This window comes from Eleginops maclovinus, chromosome 2, assembly GCF_036324505.1.
Source record: "Eleginops maclovinus isolate JMC-PN-2008 ecotype Puerto Natales chromosome 2, JC_Emac_rtc_rv5, whole genome shotgun sequence".
In the NCBI taxonomy this organism is placed as follows: domain Eukaryota; kingdom Metazoa; phylum Chordata; class Actinopteri; order Perciformes; family Eleginopidae; genus Eleginops; species Eleginops maclovinus.
This window is the reverse complement of record NC_086350.1, coordinates 5302023-5321785: the sequence shown is the minus strand read 5'-3', so window position 1 is coordinate 5321785 and position 19763 is coordinate 5302023. Positions and strand designations below refer to the sequence as shown.

General features: G+C 42.7%; 1 protein-coding gene across 4 annotated transcripts in view; it reads left to right on the top strand.

Annotated features, from left to right (window-relative positions):
• The window catches only part of LOC134882861 (unconventional myosin-IXAa-like), a 127684-nt gene extending 108681 nt beyond the window's left edge, over positions 1-19003 (top strand). Inside the window, exons 20-45 of one of the 4 annotated variants that reach the window (XM_063910858.1) lie at positions 79-159; positions 262-372; positions 780-902; positions 989-1138; positions 1924-2237; positions 2435-3586; positions 4070-4154; positions 4699-4899; positions 6398-6495; positions 6849-6946; positions 7110-7333; positions 7557-7673; positions 7951-8139; positions 8248-8295; positions 8409-8520; positions 9271-9332; positions 10288-10480; positions 10794-10922; positions 11050-11155; positions 11604-11735; positions 12924-13047; positions 14023-14076; positions 14669-14689; positions 15040-15311; positions 15837-15979; positions 16105-19003. In XM_063910858.1, coding sequence (XP_063766928.1) covers positions 79-159; positions 262-372; positions 780-902; positions 989-1138; positions 1924-2237; positions 2435-3586; positions 4070-4154; positions 4699-4899; positions 6398-6495; positions 6849-6946; positions 7110-7333; positions 7557-7673; positions 7951-8139; positions 8248-8295; positions 8409-8520; positions 9271-9332; positions 10288-10480; positions 10794-10922; positions 11050-11155; positions 11604-11735; positions 12924-13047; positions 14023-14076; positions 14669-14689; positions 15040-15311; positions 15837-15979; positions 16105-16481 — 4716 coding nt within the window. In that variant the 3' untranslated portion in view covers positions 16482-19003. The remainder of the gene's footprint in view (positions 1-78; positions 160-261; positions 373-779; positions 903-988; positions 1139-1923; positions 2238-2434; positions 3587-4069; positions 4155-4698; positions 4900-6397; positions 6496-6848; positions 6947-7109; positions 7334-7556; positions 7674-7950; positions 8140-8247; positions 8296-8408; positions 8521-9270; positions 9333-10287; positions 10481-10793; positions 10923-11049; positions 11156-11603; positions 11736-12923; positions 13048-14022; positions 14077-14668; positions 14690-15039; positions 15312-15836; positions 15980-16104) is intronic. The other 3 variants (XM_063910865.1, XM_063910883.1, XM_063910874.1) reach the window with 3 other exon arrangements.
• The last annotated feature ends 760 nt before the right edge of the window (positions 19004-19763 follow it).

Genomic DNA, 19763 nt, shown 5'->3' with positions numbered 1-19763 from the left:
AAGTAGAAATACCTAAGTGTAAAAAATCTAAATCTGTAACCACAACATTGTTCTCTGTATTTGTGTTTGTGTGTGCAGGCGTCCCTCAATAAGCTGATGGAGACTCTCGACCAATCCGAGCCGTACTTTGTGAAGTGTATTCGCTCCAACGCTGAGAAGGTACGTTCTGCTGCATCCATTCTTAAAAACAGCTTCTCCTAATGACTGACTGCTGACTTAATTTAAATACCCTTTCTCTCTTCCTCTCTCTCCTTATGTCAGCTGCCGTTGCGTTTCAATGACAGCCTGGTGCTCAGACAGCTCAGATACACGGGGATGCTGGAGACCGTGCGGATCCGACAGTCAGGATACAGCATCAAGTACACTTTCCAGGTAACCCTCCACCTCTACCATCTAACTACAGATCTATAATGCATGCCGTGTCAGTTGTGTCATTTGTCAGCTAATTAACCTTTTTATGTCCATGTTTAAATGTTTATTATATTGTTTCTTTCTTTGTTTCTTTCCATATTGTATGCAAATATGTTATATTACTGAGCTTTAATATCTTTTTTAAGCTGTCTGTACCCTGCTGCTTATTGTTTTTGGCACTGTGTGTAGACGTACACTGCAAGCTGTTATGACTCATGCTCCACTCAAACTTCGCAAACAAAGCAGATTCTGATCTTATCTTAGTTGGTATTGCTGCACAAATATGGCGAGATGTTGAGATACTCTGGTATTACTCTAGTAGCAATACAGTTTGTGTTTAAAGCTGCTACACCTTCCCCGTGTTGCAGGACTTTGTGCGTCACTTTCACGTGCTGCTGCCCCGAGGCACGAGCCCCACCAAGTCAGGCATCAGGGAGTTCTTCCGACGGATCCACCTGCCGCCTGCTGGGTATCAAGTGGGCAACACCATGGTACGGACTCTGGAAAGCATTTTGTCTTCGATGTCCGAGCATATCTATTTTAGTACCAGGCTTATTGAAATGTTCCTGTGATCTAGGTGTTCCTGCGGGAGGCGGAACGGCAGCGTCTTCAGACCCTCCTCCACCAGGAAGTGCTGCGGAGAATCGTCACCCTGCAGCGCCGCTTCAGGGCCGTCCTGGAGAGGAAGCACTTTGTGGAAATGAGGAGAGCCGCCTTCGTCATCCAGGTGATATTCTACAAGATCCTGAGATGTCGTTTATGCACTTGAAACAATAAGACGGTTGCTGTAAGTGCATCATGAATCAGTTCAACAATCCTGCACAGCCAAGTTTCCGTAGTGCATTAAGGACTACTCATTCAGTGATTAATAGTGGTTCATTTACTACGGATACACAGGGATGTAACAACAGCCTCCCCATTAAAGACAATGCATACAGTTTCCAGTTATTACTCTAGCATTTACTGCTGTTAATACTAGTTATGTACTTGTCATCTTGAGGGATCGGCTTTCTTTCCTAAATAGATTTCTACCATTTAGACACGTTATATCATATTCTGAGAACATTTTAACTTCATTAAAAATGTGTAAAGAGTAACTTACAGTAGAAACCCTTTAATATCTTAATTTCCTTACATTCAATAGTTCTTCTGTCTGACAAAATCACAACTAAACATCAAAAACAAAAAATGTGTTTGGAGGGAACTCTGGTATTTTAGCCTTTGGAAAACATTACAGCACACTACGGGAAAGGGAAACCCCACAAAGCACGATAAGGCCCCTTTAAAAGGAAGTAAGGTTTTTCTTGGGGGACAGAAAGGGGAAATACTTGCTGATTAAAGTATTGAAATACATCAAAAATAAAGAGAAAAACTAGTAATTAGGCAAATCTTCCATTAAAAAAAAGCAAGAATGATTGGGTTGGAAGTCTACTCTCCATTCTGGGAAAAATGTGAAAACAATCAACTTGTATTTCCATTTCCGTTTAATAAACATGTTCCTTTCTTCTGCAGCGATGGTGGCGATGCTGCCTCCTCAAACAGTCCATCATGGACCGGGACGCGGAGGAGGAGGAGGAAGAGGAGGCGGCGGTGTGTCTGCAGGCGGCCTGGAGGAGCTACAGGCAGCGCCGGAGGTTCCTGCAGTGGCGCGACTCTGCTGTCGTCATCCAGAGGAGCTGGAGGAACTGCCGGCATCGCAGGTCTCTGGCAGCTATAAGGATCCAAACCGCCTGGAGAGGATTCAAGGAGAGGAGCCGCTACTGTCAGACGTTCAGGACGGTGACGCTGCTGCAGGCGAGAGGCCGGGGACACCTGGCGAGACTCAGGTGAGTAATTAGGGGGAATAGGTTCTAGTTGTTGGGAAATTAGTAATAAAACCACAGTGAAAATATGGTTGGGTTTCTTGCAGGTTGAAATATAAATCTGTAGAAACCAAAAATGGTGCGCATTTGTATTCCAGAAAAATCATAGTGTGTGTATTATATTAAATGATCTGCCTGCTTTGAACTGGTCATTTCCTCAGGTTCAGGGAAGTGAAGGAGCAGCATGAAAGACAACAGAGTCCAGCAGCAGCAGCAGAGATGGATGCAGGAACCATGGAGGACCTCACCTCCTCAGGACAGGAGGTTTACGATCAGGATATTTCAGTAGAACTGTCCGAAGACTCGCAGCCTGCTGTGCTCGACTTGGGGGAGGGGGAGAGAGAGGAGGACTCGGAGCGGAGCAGGAGCATGGACGAGACAAGCGATAAGATCAGGTCAAAGCGACAGAGCCGACGAATGAGAGAGCTGGAGCAGGCACAGTTCAGCTTAGAGCTCCTGAAGGTCCGGACCACCAGTGTGCAGGAAGAGTCCGTCCCTGAAACCAGCACCTGTCCTCTGGAAGACCCTCACAGACTTTCCCCCCGGGGGTCTCCAGCTAGTCACGGGAGTTTTGAGCTCCTCAGTGTGGAAGACATGGAGACCGAAGGCTCTGGAGGTGTTCTCTCCGAGCCAGCTGCACATTCCCAAGCACTGGATATGCAAGCACACGAGAGAGATGCTAACTTTAATGAAAAGCCTGCGATGGAGCAGCAAATCAAAGCAGAGGGTGGGAGGGCAACGTTTTATATCGCTTCTGACCAAAGTCCAGTTCATTTACCAACATTCGAAAGCCCCAGCAAATCCGGGAGAAGGGAGTCCACGTCTCGGAGGCCTGTGGTGGTGTTGATAAGTATGCAGAAGGAGAGTCCATTGGAGGAGGGGGAGCTGCTGGCAGCCGAAACCCTAGAAGGAGCTTCTGAAGCAGCATCCAGTCCCCAAACGACCCCCGCTACCGGCCCAGAGGTTGTAGAGATGGAGCAACCTCCTGGAATTGCTACCCAGCCTGAGAGTGATGTCTGTGAGGTGGACAAACCTCCCGAGGTCCCGTCTTTGAGTCCAGAATCCGGGATCTTCTCCTCAGAAGTGGACATCCAGATTGTCCTGCAGCCACGGTCCAGCATTCCCGCCGTCGTGCCACGGCAACCGGAGAGGAAGACCAGCCGCCCGGCGCAGGACGCCCCGAGCCCGGTGCTGGACACCAAACCCCCAAAAGCCCAGAAGAAGAGCTCTGCCCAAACTGTGATCGTGAACATGGTGGAGAAACCCTCCAACAGCGTGTTCTCCCCTCCCAGGCGCAAGCTGCCGTTCTCCAAGTAAGTTTGACACCATACTGAAAAATCCATGTAAATGTGATATATCGTAAAGCTGCTTCTAACATATATAGCATGTTTTTATTTGATTGGAAGGAGCGTTAGGTGTACAGAAACAAATAAAGCATGAATTAGTTTTTCTACATGTTTAATTGTTTATTTCTACCCAGTCTTCACCAATTGCCAAGGACATAAAAGTAAAAGTAATCCAAATAAATGAACAAATACATAAATAAACTTTAATCACAGAAACAACACTTATCAGATAAATACAAATAAAATAGGTTAAATAACTAAACCTCAAATACTCAATCAGTAGCATAGCTTTAAGGCCTGTGGCTGAATATTGTCCAAAAAATGATGTTTTAATGCTTTTTTTCTGCTGGATTAATTACATTTTTCTGTAGAAGCTTCAATAGAATAAAGAAAAAGAAAAAGTAGTTTTGTTATTTTGTTAAATGTTGAACGTCTGGTTTTGTGTCGCAGGTCAGACAAGGATTTGGTGAACCAGGAAAGATCTCTCGCCATGTTCAGAGACGACTCTAAATCTGGATCCAGAAAGGAAAGAGAGGTAGGACACACACACACACACACACACACACACACACACACACACACACACACACACACACACACACACACACACACACACACACACACACACACACACACACACACACACCTGCTCCTCACACACCACGAGCACATGGTTTGATTCTTATTTCAAAGTGTGTTGATGTGTGCAGAATACTCTTTCTGTTACTAACTATTTTGTATTCCGTAATAATGAACATAAACCTTTCTTTATCAGCAGCTCTCTGTCCTTGAATACAGAAAATAGACTTTCAGAAATCAATCCAGAATGGACGTTTATAAAGAAGATAGCAACACCTACAGCTAGTATGTACAGTTGAAAGATATAGACATAAACCTGTGGAAATAACAACAGCTTTTTCTTCCAGAGCAAAAGATTAGCCATTTTTTTCTCTAATAAGATACATTTTTGTTGAATACAATAGACATGGTTACACACACACACACACACACACACACACACACACACACACACTGATGTTAGCAGCTGACCTGATGTCCCTGTGGTTGCCTGGTAGCAGGTGGGTCGCCCGGGCCCCAAAAAGAAAGCGCGCATGTCCCGGACGCGCTCCGACTTCCTCACCCGCTGTAACTCTGAGGGGGCGACGCAGTCCGATGACGACGACGAATACTACATCCCCGCCCACTCCCACACGCTGCCCCCTTCCCTGTCTCCCCCGCACGCCCTCCCCGAGGCCGACTGTCACAGTGACACCGACATGGTAAAACACCGGATCTGCGGAGGTCCCGTGGCCTCCAAGAAACGGACTGTTTCCTGTCCACTTCTGCCCCCCTGTCCTCCACCGTCTTCTCAGGTGGAGCTGTACGAGCGGCAGGGAGGAGCCTTTTAACACTGCTAACCCCCCCCTCCGTCGTACGTTTCACTCCTGTAGGACTGTTTCTGCCGAGCTACAGTCCGACCAATCACTCTGATGTTTCTCCGCGCCGCTCCAACACCTCGTTACCGTGGCCCACCGGCTTTGCACGTCGCTCTGGTGGCTGCTGGTCTGAAAATCAGCCCTCGAGGCTTCACTCTTCTTTTCAGCTACAAAAACAAATCTTTACCAAGGGATACTAGAACATTTTGGAGTTTAATCTCCTATTTCTCCTTCAATACACACATATTGTGTTGGTAATAGATGAGATAAGATAAGAAGTACTTTATTAATCCCAAACTGGGAAATGTTTGTGTAGCAGCAGCATAATACAATGCAAGGCATAGCAAATAATTAGAAATAAAAAGAAGAAATAAACAATTCTAAAGTATCGACATCTCAAAAAATCGAAATAAACTGGCATGGAAGAAAAGATTTATATACAGTTGACTAGGAAGATAGATAATCTTTAAACTGTCAGACAAGTAAACACATCAAATAGGATAGGTATGCAAAGAAAATCTTTCAGTTTGCCTGTTTTCACCAACTTAAATCACAGAATGATAAAGATTTGCAATAAATGATGTTATGAAACTTTTAAAAAAGCGCAAAACTACGATTTTTAGATGCTGAAAACAAGCAAGTATTTGTTGTTTTTTGGTGAATAAATGATTAATGGAGATTCAGATCTGACTAATTCCATTGATCAAGAAATCGAAAATCATTGACTCATGGCTTCAGCACTAGTTCTCAAGGAAAGATGGAGCTAGTTTATTTTTAATTAGTCACTTAAAGAACATTTCTCACAGTGTGATCGTTGTATTGAAGGAAAAGTAAAACATTCAAACTCCAAATGCTTGAAAGTATCCCTGTATCTTCTTTATAAACAACACAGAGAGATTTTAACAGTAAGGACTGAAGATCTCGTCCTGAAAACACGACGCCTCGTGTTGCTCTGCACGCCGTCTGCTACTCCTGCATGCCGGAGACCTCGAGCAGAGAGACTTCTCACTAACAGCCTTTATTTAACAGGATCTTAAAAAGCATGACTTCTGTTTCTCTCTCAACATCAGTGCCTTATTCTATGATGAATTCCCTCCATCTCTTCAGATTCAGTAGATTTAATATAGCAGTAAATCTACTATCACTTGAACCAGAAGCAGTTATTAACCTTAACACGTTCCGCTTTACATGATTTAAATCCAATGCACTGATGCAGTAATATGGTTTTTATGAACCTGTCATTTCCAGGAAACTGAACATTGTCGTCTAAAAGACACCTGGAGGAGTTTATACCCTGCATAATGTTTTGTTTCTCACCCGGGTGTTGCTCTCTGCTCTCCAGTCGTCCCACAAAGACCAGAAGAAGATCCATAAGACCATGTCTTCAGGAGACCTGGGCAAGGTGGAAGTCCTCAGGAAAACCTCCAGTCAGGATGGAAGGTAAGGGCACCATGAAGTCTAAAATAACATATTTTTACACAAATTCTGCTCCTGATAACTCCAGCATTAACTGTTTTAATCAGCTTTAACCATGATGTAGCAAAAGAGAAATTACGCTTTCAAGAGTTTATGTTTGTAGGGGTGAATTTGAAAGTAGTAAAACACTTTGCCTCCTTGTTTTCGTTGCATCTAATACATTTGCAAACTCACCTTATATTGAACATGGTGGTGGTTTAATTTACAACTCCAGAGACAAAATTGACTTACAGCACATGATTTAAGGACAGTTTTTTGGGGGCCTTTGTGTGTTCTTGAATTAATTCAATGTATTAATTGTGTTTTGTTTGCTTTAGCAGGATGAAAGGAAGGATGCGATTCTGGAGTAAGACGAAACACAGCGAGAAAAAACTGTCCAGAGATGCAAGCAGGAGCGAATCTGCAGAAACACAAGGTAAAAAGTGTTTTATATGCAAACAGTTTTAGTTGCCTTCCTCCAAAAGGAGTGCAGGAGTCATGATAAGTACCTCTGAACAGGATACTATTTCAGTATCTTTATTAACACAAAACCTTAATATGAATCCATCTTCTCTCCACCTCCTTCTCCCTCCTCCCAGAAGGCCCTTTTTCTCCTCCTCATAGTCCAGATTTGGAGGCCTCCTCCTCTCGGGGGGTCCGGGACAGTAAGGAGAACAAGGAGCCGTCTCCTAAGATGAGGAGGCGTCGCAGTGTGAAGATCAGCAGCATCGCTCTGGAGCCGGCGCAGTGGCAGAACGATGCCCTGCACATCCTCAGCTCGGCTCACGACTACCGCACCATGAACGACTTCCTCATGAAGAAGGTCAGAGGGGGTACCTGAACACACACACACACACACACACACACACACACACACACACACACACACACACACACACACACACACACACACACACACACACACACACACACACTGTTTTACCGAGGTAGTATTTGTGTTTGGTTCTCCAAAAGCTCTGTTATCTTTAATATATATAACTTGTCTTGAGCTTAGCTGTTAACTTGATTACCATTTGTCCCTGCAGATCGCCGACCTGGAGTCAGAGGATGGTAAGAAGGACACCATGGTGGACGTCGTCTTCAAGAAAGCTCTGAGGGAGTTCAGGATCAACATCTTCAACTCGTACTCCACCGCCCTGGCAGTGAGTCCTCCATGCTCTTCTCTTTCTGTTGGTTCTCAGCTGCGTTAAGCACCACGCGATGTCTTTACAGCTGTGCATCACAAAGGTGGAGATAGGGAAGTCAGTCACAGTAAAGAATACTGTGTTGACTCTCGAATGCTTTCCTGTGGTTGCCAAAAAATTCAGTTTGGGACTCATTAAGTTTAAAACTCAAATTGAAAAACCCAAAATAGTGTTTACTGGTACGTTAGTGGTCAGTGATGATTCTGAGTATTTCCTTTCCTGTCCTCCCCACCAGATGGACGATGGGAAGAGTATCCGTTACAAGGATCTGTACGCCCTGTTCGAGCACATCCTGGAGAAGACCATGCGCCTGGAGCAGAGGGACTGGTGCGAGTCGCCCGTGAAAGTGTGGGTCAACACCTTCAAGGTGTTCCTGGACGAGTTTATGACCGAGTACAAGCCCATGGAGGGAACCATCGGCAGGGTGAGAAAGCTGTTAACTGATTAATGGAAATGATGATAACTATTATGCAATTATTATCTATAGATATCAATGATTCAAAATGTTAGTAACACACTTTTCTTCGTCCAGGCTCCTAAACGAGAACGCAAGAAGTCAAGAAAGAAGGAAACAGACATTGTGAGTGGTTATTTTAATGGTATACTAATGACAAATATTGCATAAAACAATGATTGTGCTGAACTAACTGATGCCCCCCCTTCCCACACACACACACTCACACACTCACACAGGTGGAAGAACACAACGGCCACATCTTTAAATCCACTCAGTACAGCATCCCCACGTACTGCGAGTACTGCTCCTCCCTCATCTGGATGATGGACCGGGCCTGCGTCTGTAAACGTGAGGATTGGACACAAAACACACACACACACACACACACACACACACACACACACACACACACACACACACACACACACACACACACACACACACACACACACACACACACTTACCAAATACAAAAGGTAAGGAAATGAGCTTTCCCTTTGTAAATGGTGTTTTCTTGCCTTTTGCACCTTACTAGTCTCCATAAAAGCCGACTGTAAATATCTGCAAGTATGGACAATAACACACACACATACACACACACACACACACACACACACACACACACACACACACGCACACACACACACACACACACACACACACACACACACACACACACAGAAAGACAGTAATACACACCACTAGAAGTTCCTAATGTTCTCCTAACTCACTTACTCGTAGGCACTCCTGAGCCTGTGTAGCTTTTATTTCCACCCACACAGAACATAACACTCCCTCCTACTCTTTCACACACACACACACACACACACACACACACACACACACACACACACACACACACACACACACACACACACACACACACACACACACACACTTGCCCTGCCTCACTGAGTGTGAGAAAAATGTGATTAAACCTCATAAATCCATCTTCTATCAAGTTACTGTCTCCATGTGCCAGACCTCAACGCTGCGCAGCAGAGTCTTGACTCGTCGAGGTCGTGACGGACTCACTGCAGATGTTGTTGTTGTGCGGAGGTTTTTAAAAGTCTCATTGTGTTGATCTGTTGTCTGCAGTGTGTCGCTACGCCTGCCACAGGAAGTGCTGCTCCAAGATGACCACCAAGTGCAGTAAAAAGGTAAGAGGAGATTTTATTTATCTGGAGGTTTATGGTTTCAGGATGCTGTGATATCACTAGTGTGTTATTTATTTATTTGTTTATTCCCTACAGTACATGGCAGTTATTTTAAAACAAAACATGTACACAAATTGTATAGCACATGGTGGAAAGTAGCAGGGACAAGAACATCTTATTTTACCTGCCCATTATTAAAAACAGTCAAATAAAAAAGCAATATTCTGTCAGTCACAGTTGCTTACAAATACCTACAGAAACACAAAACCAATCACACTAGAAATGGATATACTAGTACATCAGTTTAATCACTAATCAAAACAGGTATCACATGTAAGCCTATTTCATTTATTGTGTCGCTTTATGTCATTTAAATAACAACAAATAAATGTTTGCCTGTCAAATTTTGGGCAATATTTTTTGGTTTTGCTATATGTATGTAGATATTCTCTCTGGAAACTCTTTAAAATATAAAGTTAGACAGTAGTTAAATACTAAAATGAATAAGCAACATGATTGCTGCTCTGGCAGCAATTTAAAAAACATTTAATTGTTTTTATTGATTTGTTTGTTAGTGTTTGGATCTTCTTCTATGAGAAGTTACATCTGTTATTGTTTCATTAAATCTAAGTATTTACAGAAGCAAACTCCTTTGTTTTTAAGCAAAAAACATCTACATTTTTGTAAAAACTAATGAAATGTCTTATTATCTCTTGTAAAGTTCCCCTCTGTGGGCCGGATAAAGCTATTCTGATTCTTATTATAATACATTTAAATTCATGAGCAATAAAAAAGGTAAGTACTCGGTCTAATACCCTCAGAGGTTTTGCTGCTTCAGGCTTATTTGATCTGGTTTGAAGCTAATAGTAGCTAATGTTAGCACGTTTTAGCGGTCAATTCATCTTGAAGTTACACACGGTAGTCTAACTGCAGAGTGACGTGTTTCTGTGTTGTGTAGTACGATCCGGAGCTGTCGTCCAGGCAGTACGGTGTGGAGTTGTCCCGTCTGACCAGCGAGGAGCGAGCGGTGCCGCAGCTGGTGGAGAAACTCATCAACTACATTGAGATGCACGGCCTCTACACCGAGGGCATCTACAGGAAGTCAGGCTCCACCAATAAGATCAAAGAGCTGCGCCAGGGGCTCGACACAGGTCAGCCTGACACTGACAACTTTAATTTCACACACCTGTGTTTTCTCATTATTAATTATGAGTTTTTATCAATACACTTTGTGATTCGACTGCTATAATACTAGCTAACGTGAGGATTGAAGGAGTAAGGAGTCACCTACTATGCATTTTCTACACTATACTCAAATATATTCTGTTCTTCTTCATCTACTATGACTACTACATGTTCCTCTTCTATTCCTGCTCCTACTGGGTATTTTTCTACCAGTTTCAAATGTTCTGTAGGCTACTGTGAATACCGTGACAGAAATGTAACGTGTCTGTGTTTTACCAGATGTGAACGTTGTGAACTTGGATGACTACAACATCCACGTCATCGCCAGTGTTCTCAAACAGTGGCTGCGTGACCTGCCCAGCCCTCTCATGACCTTTGAACTGTACGAGGAGTTCCTCAGGGCCATGGGTACGTTTATAATCAGTTATTTAGTGACTCCGTGTTGCTGTTTGTCTGTGCAGAGGCTGCTCCGACTGAGAGTTTGACACATTTAAGTGTGACCTGGTCTCATGGTGTGTGTTTGTTTATCTTTCAGGTCAGTCAGATAAGCGGGAGGTGATCCGAGGAGTGTATTCTGTGATTGATCAGCTCAGCAGGACTCACCTCAGCACACTGGAGCGCCTCATCTTCCATCTGGTCAGGTAAGTGAAGTGATAAAAAATCATCATGTTTAAGGAACAGCTTTTAGTTTTGATGCTAAGCAGACGTGGAAAAAAACTTCCTGAACAGCTGAGGACTGCCCAAACCCTGAGTTCCTTTAAAGAGGCCCTATAATTCATTTTCTGGTTTTCTCTTTCCTGTTATATACGTTTTTGTGCAAGTAAATGGTCGGCAAAGGCTTAAATTCCAAAGTTTCCTGTAGTTTCTTTCCCACACACATGCTTTGAACAGCATGTAAACATGTCACAGTAGAGCCCCTTCAAGCAAAATGTCTGATAGTGGTTTATAGATCCTCTTTGATTTGTTTTTCTCTCAAACACTGGAGTAGCTTTCTCGTCACATGCTGCCCTGCCTTTTGTTTCATCTGTGTGTCATACTCTGGAGAGATCCACATCAGGATTAACAGGATTACACTGTGGTGTGTTTCAGGATCGCCCTGCAGGAGGACACTAACAGGATGTCGGCTAACGCCCTCGCCATCGTGTTCGCTCCCTGCATCCTCCGCTGCCCCGACACCATCGACCCGCTGCAGAGTGTCCAAGACATCAGCAAGACCACAGCGTACGTCCTCTCTCCTCAATTATCCTCTGATGTCTCCTAATACAACTCTTTGGCTCACAGAATCAGTATCATAATAGGTTAATTGTCAAGTATACTGTTCACTTACAGGGAATCCCTTGGTGTATGGTGCACACAATATACAAAAATGTGATTAAAAAAAAATATGTACAACTTTTTATAGGGATAGGATAGAAAAGGGCTTGTACACAATATAATTGCCAATAACAGAATACAAATATAGTAAACAAAGTAAATGTCTCACTTAATTCCATCTCTATTTCTTAAAGGTTGAGGTGTATTGTTTTCTACCTGCATGACTTCTTATTGGTCTCCCACTTAAAGTGTTGCAACAAGAGATTAAACACAAAGTGTAAACTACAATTAGATGTTGAAACAAATGTTGTGATGGTTTAATGTTACCACCAACCCTTTATGTAGAGACACAGTTTGAGAATAGTCCATAACTTGATACTCCTTGTATCACTCTGATGTTGCAGCTGGTTAAAGTGTAACTCATTTTACCAATACTCTATCTGCCGGGTAGCTCATGAATTTCCTCCTGGGAGATCAATAAAGTTTCAAATCAATCTACAATAATCTTATGCAGCAACCCGTTTATATACAAAAGGCTTTACTCATTAAGATTGTTTTTTATTCAGGGTTATGTATTGCACAAATTTTGCACAGTGGATACCAGTTGTGATTACAACAAAACAAATAAAGAAAAGACAAAAAGAGAAAAGAAGAGGAACGAAAACAGTATTTTGTGCTATTTTATCATTTTAAATTGATGGTTAAAATGATGTTTGGTGTTGCAAGCTGAATCATTTAATTTGAATCAAGCTTCACAAGAAGGACTTTAAACACACTGAGTAATTAACTATTAAAACTGGTGCAACCGAAACCTCAATCAAAAACCGAATCCTCAATTTTACTTGAATTTGATTCTTTTAAAAAAAAATTGTGACCAACTTTTTATTAAATCTTCCACCCTCAGAAGATGATCCAATAATACAAATTATACAAATGTAAATACAGAAAAGGGAAATTAGGGCAGGGAGTCCCTTGCCTTTTCAACGTATTAACCCCTATAGAAATCCTGTTTTTTTTTTCATGAGGATGAAAATCCTGTTTGGGAGACATCGTTTCTGAATACCGTTCTAATCTAAATGAATCTCTTCCCTTTAGGTGTGTGGAGCTGATCATCAATGAGCAAATGAGCAAGTACAAAGCTCGTCTGAAGGACATCAGCAGTCTGGAGTTTGCAGAAAGCAAAGCCAAGAGCAGGCTGACCCACATCAGGAGGTCCATGGTAAGACCAGACTACTGTCAACAGCTCATTTCATAGACCAAGACACAAACATGTTCATGGAAAATAATCCTCACTGCGTGGCATCGACATGGATGTTTTTCCAACCCGTTCCTCCTCTCACTCATCATTTAAATGGTGACTCCGCTGGCATGGTTTTCACACAGCCATGGCAGGAGTTCATTCATATATCTTTCATTAAAACTTTTTGATACACAAGCAAAAAGTGGACAAAAACACACACTTGGGGGTATACATTAGAAATATATAAACAGCGGGACACTTTGCATAGTAAAGATAAGGCTGTTAGCATATTATCTTACATAGAAATGACTCTTAACGTTACACATGTGCGACAGTCCTCCCTTCTATAGCAATATGTCTAACTCACTAATAGCCCTTTTACTTTTATTGCATGTTCCTTATCTTCTAACTTACCTCAAAGTCACAGCAGCTATTAACTATCAGTAGCTTTTCCTTAAATAAAAGGACTATAAAGAGTGAAAAAGTAGCTTCGGGCCCCTCGCCAGCTGTGAATCTATTTGGACATTTAAATGAATGCATCTTAATAAAATAGCAAAAGGAGAAAACAAGGTAACAGGCAAAGAAAGCAGAAACACAGCTGACTTTACTTCTTCTGTAGTCATTTCGCAACACATTTGAACTGTATATAATTGTGAAAATGTAAATTAAATGTAGCTGTCATTCAAAACTGCAAATTAGTGACATTTCTCAACATTATGTCACCTCCAATCTCTAGATTTCCACGAAATTCAGGATCTCTGAATGATATTTTACAATAGTACTGAACTGCTATGCACTCACATGTAAACACCACATAGTTAAGGAAAAAATAAATTCCCAGCCAAGCTCAGTTTCAACCAAATTGTCTTTAAACCCATACTTACTCTATTTCCCGCACCGCTCCCTAACCCTAATCTGTCCTTCCTTCCTTCCTCCCCCACCCCCTCCTTCCAGAAACCCATACTAATTGCTGTTAGGTTTATGAGCATAGCCCGCACTGCCACCCCGGTATGTATGCCCCTCTCACTCATGTCCAACAACGCCATCGCCACTTGTCCTGTCTGTCAGTCTGATCCGTCTCACACCGTAACCACTCATACCGTCCGTCACAGTCCCCGTCCCGTCTGTCTGTAGCTCTCTATTAGCTGTCCGACCCTCTGTCTGTGTGTTCCTTTCTGTTGTGTTGCAACATGGTTACATGACAGCATCTGAGTCGCATCTGATAACATTGTTGAATTCAAACTAAGAAACGGTTCCACATCTAACTTGCTCTGCTGTGTACAAATAACTGTCAAAAGAGTTTCCATCGTGGCGTTGTTGCTTTTTGTTTGTGGAATCAAACTAAGCTAACTACTTAGCTTTTTGCTAGCTGCATTCGGCATCCATTGTAAGACATGACAACAGTGCTATCAGGCTAGCATTACTGTTCATGTGGGACAAATGTATACTATTATTGGATGTTTCTGACTGTAATTGATGTATGTTTTTTGCGTTTCAACAACAGTACTGAAGTTTTCTTTATGTTAAAGTTAATGTTACCGGTCTGAGGGTGCAGCACTTACTGCTTTTTGTTTCTGCTCCATGACTTATTATCATGCAGCCTAACACAGCTAAACTCAAGGTAATGCCTACCTGTGTGTGTGTGTGTGTGTGTGTGTGTGTGTGTGTGTGTGTGTGTGTGTGTGTGTGTGTGTGTGTGTGTGTGTGTGTGTGTGTGTGTGTGTGTGTGTGTGTGTGTGTGTGTGTGTGTGTGTAGTGATAATTAGCTGACCTCTTATTTAGGCGTGTTTTCGTGAACTGAATGTCAAAATGTGTAGTCGCTTTTTGTTCAAAACATCCAACCGTGTCTATAAAGAGTCCGCTGTCTGTACTCCATCGCTGTCAATGTCAACAGAACACTGATTATTGATATTATTATTTATCCTTGGCCTCCGCTAACATGCTATCTGTGATTTCTGTGTGAACTTGCAGTGCAAAGGCCGCGTTCGGCCAAGCAGCACCAACACGCTATCGCCGCCTCTCAGCCCTAAAGTGCCTCCAATGGTGGTGGATGGAGACAGTGCAGGAAGTGAAGGAGGTGGAGGAAGTGGAGAAGGTGAAGGAGGTGGAGGAGAAGAAGGAGGAGGAGGAGGAGGAGGAGCAGAGGAAGCAGCAGAGCCCGGTTTGACTGATCAACAGCAGATGGCGATGCAGCAGGAGGAGAGGATCCTCACCGAGCAGATCGAGAGCCTGCAGAAAGAAAAGTATGGCGTCACCCTTGGTTAATCTTTAACAAAGCCAGATGTGTTTTGTTTCATAACGTTTGTGCAAAAAACTATGAAATCACAGGGAAGGTGTACTGTAAAAGCATACCCTGAAACGGATGATTTCAGTGCAGGACATACAGTAAATCCACAAAAACAATGTCATAGAAAACTCAGGTTTCTTGTTGTAATACTTGGTTTTATCTGAGTAGCTGTTTCTACATAACTTTTGGGACTTTAGTTTAAGGAAATGCATCAAACAATCCACTTTTCCAGGTAAACTAGTAGCAGTGTTTATTTATAGTGCGTCATTATTAAGCAATCTGTCACATTGATCCCTTCAGGGACATACAAACACATCATCTCTTATCAGGACAACACTGACCTTTATCTTTAATAGGGATTGCTAGCAGGATTTTATGGTCTCTCTAAAAAGCAAAGAAACACCCTTAAGTTTAATTATAAATCAAATGATTTAGATAAGCTTGTAACCTGGTATCTGTGTGCGTGTGTGTGTTTGTGCAGGGAGGAGCTGACGTATGAGATGTTGATCCTGGAGCCGCGGACGTCTGACGATGAGACTCCTGAATCTGAAGCCTCCATCGGCACAGCAGACAGCTCTGAGAACATCACCATGGAGACAGAAGGAGCCACATCAGACCCCTCTGGTATGCGTGTGTGTGTGTGTGTGTGTGTGTGTGTGGGTGCCCCTACTAATTACTCCAAAACACACACAAAAGTGTATTTGTTATGGGAGTGAGTTTTAATCCTCCGCTGCTCTGTCTCTCTGCAGCTTTTCATGGCAGAAAATCAGAGTCAAAAAGCCGACGAGCTTTACGCCGTCAGCCCGACTCACAGGACTCTGCAGACTCCATCTCCACCATCTCCTCCTACCACCCATCCTCCTCTCTGTCCTCAAACGCCTCCGGCTCTCCCTCCCCTCACTACCGGTTCCGCTCCTCCTCCTCCGGCCCCCTGCTCTCCTCCTGTGGTCTGGGGGCCCCGTTGGCAGAAGCAGAGGGTGGCCAAGGAGCCGGGAAGAGCCGCCACAGGCTCAGGCTGAGTCGCAGCTCGCCTCGCGAACCCTCGGGGAGCCACCGGAGGGACTCGGACTTCGGCTCGGGGCCACAACAGCTGGTACTGTACGGCAGCAATGAGTTCATGGTGTGAAGGCGAGGAGGGGAAGGAGCCGCCGGGTTCACAAGAGTAGGATATGAGGAAGATGAAGGAGAGGCCGGGGTTTAACGAGGCAAGATATGTGCTTAGTATCGCCTCCTAATGCCTCTTTTCTTCTTTAGAGTCAGAGCAGTGAGATGTGGGAATAAAAAAGGACTGGGAAAATGTAAAAGAGGGACAAAAAGAAAGCGGATTCTGGAACCGAGTGAAGGCATGTGTCTCAGTGCCGAAGCACCAGGGGTCGGTCCAAGGATTGAGACGATTGAGGAAAAACCCACACCTGCAAAAGCCAAATCTTACAGGGCCCCATCTTTATTTTTTAGCATGTGGGCAGGTGGATAAAGCCACCCAGAAGAGATGTAGCCATACTGACTGAACTGGCGGACGCTTTGTCTGTAACCTGCGCCGAGTAAGTCTGCTTTTCACGTTTACACAGAACACACCAGCCCCGAGGCTGCATGCATCTCCATCATCACCTTTCCCTTACGGCAGTTTGAAGAGACTGTACAGAAATATGTTACATTATTATTATTATTATTACAGAGGATACAAATGTACATAGAAAGAAACTCCAGTGCTGCCCCTGGTTTGTTCATAGTTTAATATTTCTACTTCCTGTTTTTCAGTTTGACAATGTGAAGTGTCAGGAATTCAGGTTCCACTTTTGTTTTCTGTGCTGGGTGTTTTGCTCGGTTTACCGTCATTTGAGTGCTTTCCTTTCTCTTTTCCTGTTACACAATGAACAGAGCCAGCGCTAGGTGTACTCGGGTCGTACTGTCGAGAAATAATAATAGAAAGTAAAGCTGTGGGTGTGCGCTCACGGGCTACGAGTCTGGTGGTGTCACGTTTACTTTAACTGAGGTGTCAAATGTCAATCAGCCATAAGTGTATTGTCTCTGCAAGCTTTTTTTTCCCCTTTTGTTTTACTCAGAACCATCAGTGTTACTACGTCAGGACTTGAATTTCTTTTGTATACATCTATATAAATATATATATTATTGCTGTATTATAGGTGTTGTTATTGATGTCGAAGATGTCATTTTTTGTTGTCAATACTGTTTATTTTTGTTCAGATGAAAGCCATTTTTTCTTTCCTTTCTGTATGTGTGTGTGTGTGTGTGTGTGTGTGTGTGTGTGTGTGTGTGTGTGTGTGTGTGTGTGTGTGTGTGTGTGTGTGTGTGTGTGTGTGTGTGTGTGGGTATGAACGAATGAGTCATTCCTTCCTCTGTATCAGCTCCCACTTTGTGTAGTCTTCATTAAACATACACTAGTGTTTCCCCCTGAACATGTTTACTTGCAAAGGTGAAAATGACTTTAGGTGACACTAACTCAGACTTATCTAATCCTTAAAAAGTCTAACACTCATTGCACGCTTTCATACCGTCCACAATGTCCTCCGAGCCACCCAGAATACTCTTCTTCTCTTTCTTCTCCTTCTCCTCCTTCTCCTTCTCCTTCTCCTTCTCTTCCTTCTCCTTCTCCTTTTCCTTCTCCTTCTTCTTCTTCTTCTTCTTCTTCTTCTTCTTCTTCTTCTTCTTCTTCTTCTTCTTCTTCTTCTTCTTCTTCTTCTTCTTCTTCTTCTTCTTCTTTTTCTTCCATCCTGTTCTCTCGCCGCTCTGGCTGTGAAAAGTAGCATTATTTACTCTGCCTGTTAACCAGACAAAAACAAGTAGCATCTAACTCAGACGTCCACATGTTTCTGCATATTCTAACAGTAAAATATTCCTTTTGTTACGGGGGCATACTCAGTAGCTTAACAGCAAAGATGTCTCCGTACTTTAGCTGCAATATCTCTCCTTGCTTGCAGCGTCTGTGATACGATGCTTTTGAGCAGCTTCTGCCCGGATCTCACAACACAATCAGTGTTAAACGACTTTCCCTTGAAGCTGGACGTCTCTTTGAAGACCGTGCTGATCTCCGTTTTAATGCAAGTGTGTTGTCTTTTTACAACATAAAACTGTAGACCTGTAAAGATAGAAAAAAAAAACTGTTTCAGAGGTGAGCTGAAAGGACACTTCCTGGTCGAATATCTTTGAGTTGATATTTAATGGGATACATGTCCAGGCTGTCAATAAGGCAACAAAACAAAAAAAAAGTGAATGTACCTGTCACTGGAAAGCATGCTCTGCTTTCTCTGGTTGTTTTTGTTCCTCTTTTATACACAGTGTATGTACTATTTATGATCATGCTTTTGGGGTGTACATTGGTTTAAAAGAATCTGTTATAAAAGGTGTTATAAAAGGATATATTATCCTGTGTACGGTTCATTATCTACTATTAATCATGGCAACATTTTAACAGGCCACACTAGGTCTGTCATGTTTGTGCTACGAAGTGAGAAAAAAAAAGCGCTGTGTCTCTCAGTCTGCGCCACTCTGGACACAGTATGTATAAGGTGCAATTTGTGTTATATTTCTTTCTTTTTTAAATGATACAAACATGTTTATGGTTGTAAAAAAACAAGACTTTATGGGGGAAATTCATCTGCTTATTAAAAAAGCAAAACTGCAGCCAAACGAGAGAGTGGAGTAATATTTTGTCTGGGATTTCTGTTATTACCATTTTCAGCACGTAGCTATATTTGCACACAATTGTGTTTATTTCCACTATAGGGTAAAGTTAAAGGTGCCATGCTATGCTCTGTTTCTCAGTAAAACAGTGTGGATATTCTTGACATCTAAAAAGAAATGTACATTCCTTCGTTGGAAAGACAATTACAAAAACACTGGGAGTGTTTAAGGTGAGTATGGTAAATATACATCATCTTCTTCAGTACATTAAGACACATTTTTGCCTAACAAGTTTTCCGCAGGTTTATGTTTGAATATAAAAATGACACATTCTCTATTATTTTTTTGTGCTAAATTTGGGATAAATCTATTGGTTTCTTTCCATTAGTCTGAGATAAGTCATAACAAAGCAAAACAGACAACTTCAAAATGTACACTTCACTAGTTTGAGGTCTTCTTCACTCTGACTCTGCTGGTGAATTTTGGTATTTCTTCACGTGACTGCCACCAACAGGACTGTGTGATCTTTGCGACACAGCACTATGAACCTTAAAGGGGCCCTATCCTCATTCAAATGAGGAAATTGAAATACTCTTCTAAATCCAGTTTAGCCCTTTTTTCTTAAGACACGTTTTTGAGAGAAAAGATTTTGAAAAACGGAAATGTCTAAGGTATGAATTATCCAAAATAACCAGGTGATTGTTGTGTTAGTTGCTGCAGTTTGAAGGCCTTAGTCATTAATGTATCACCATCACATGTCAAAAGG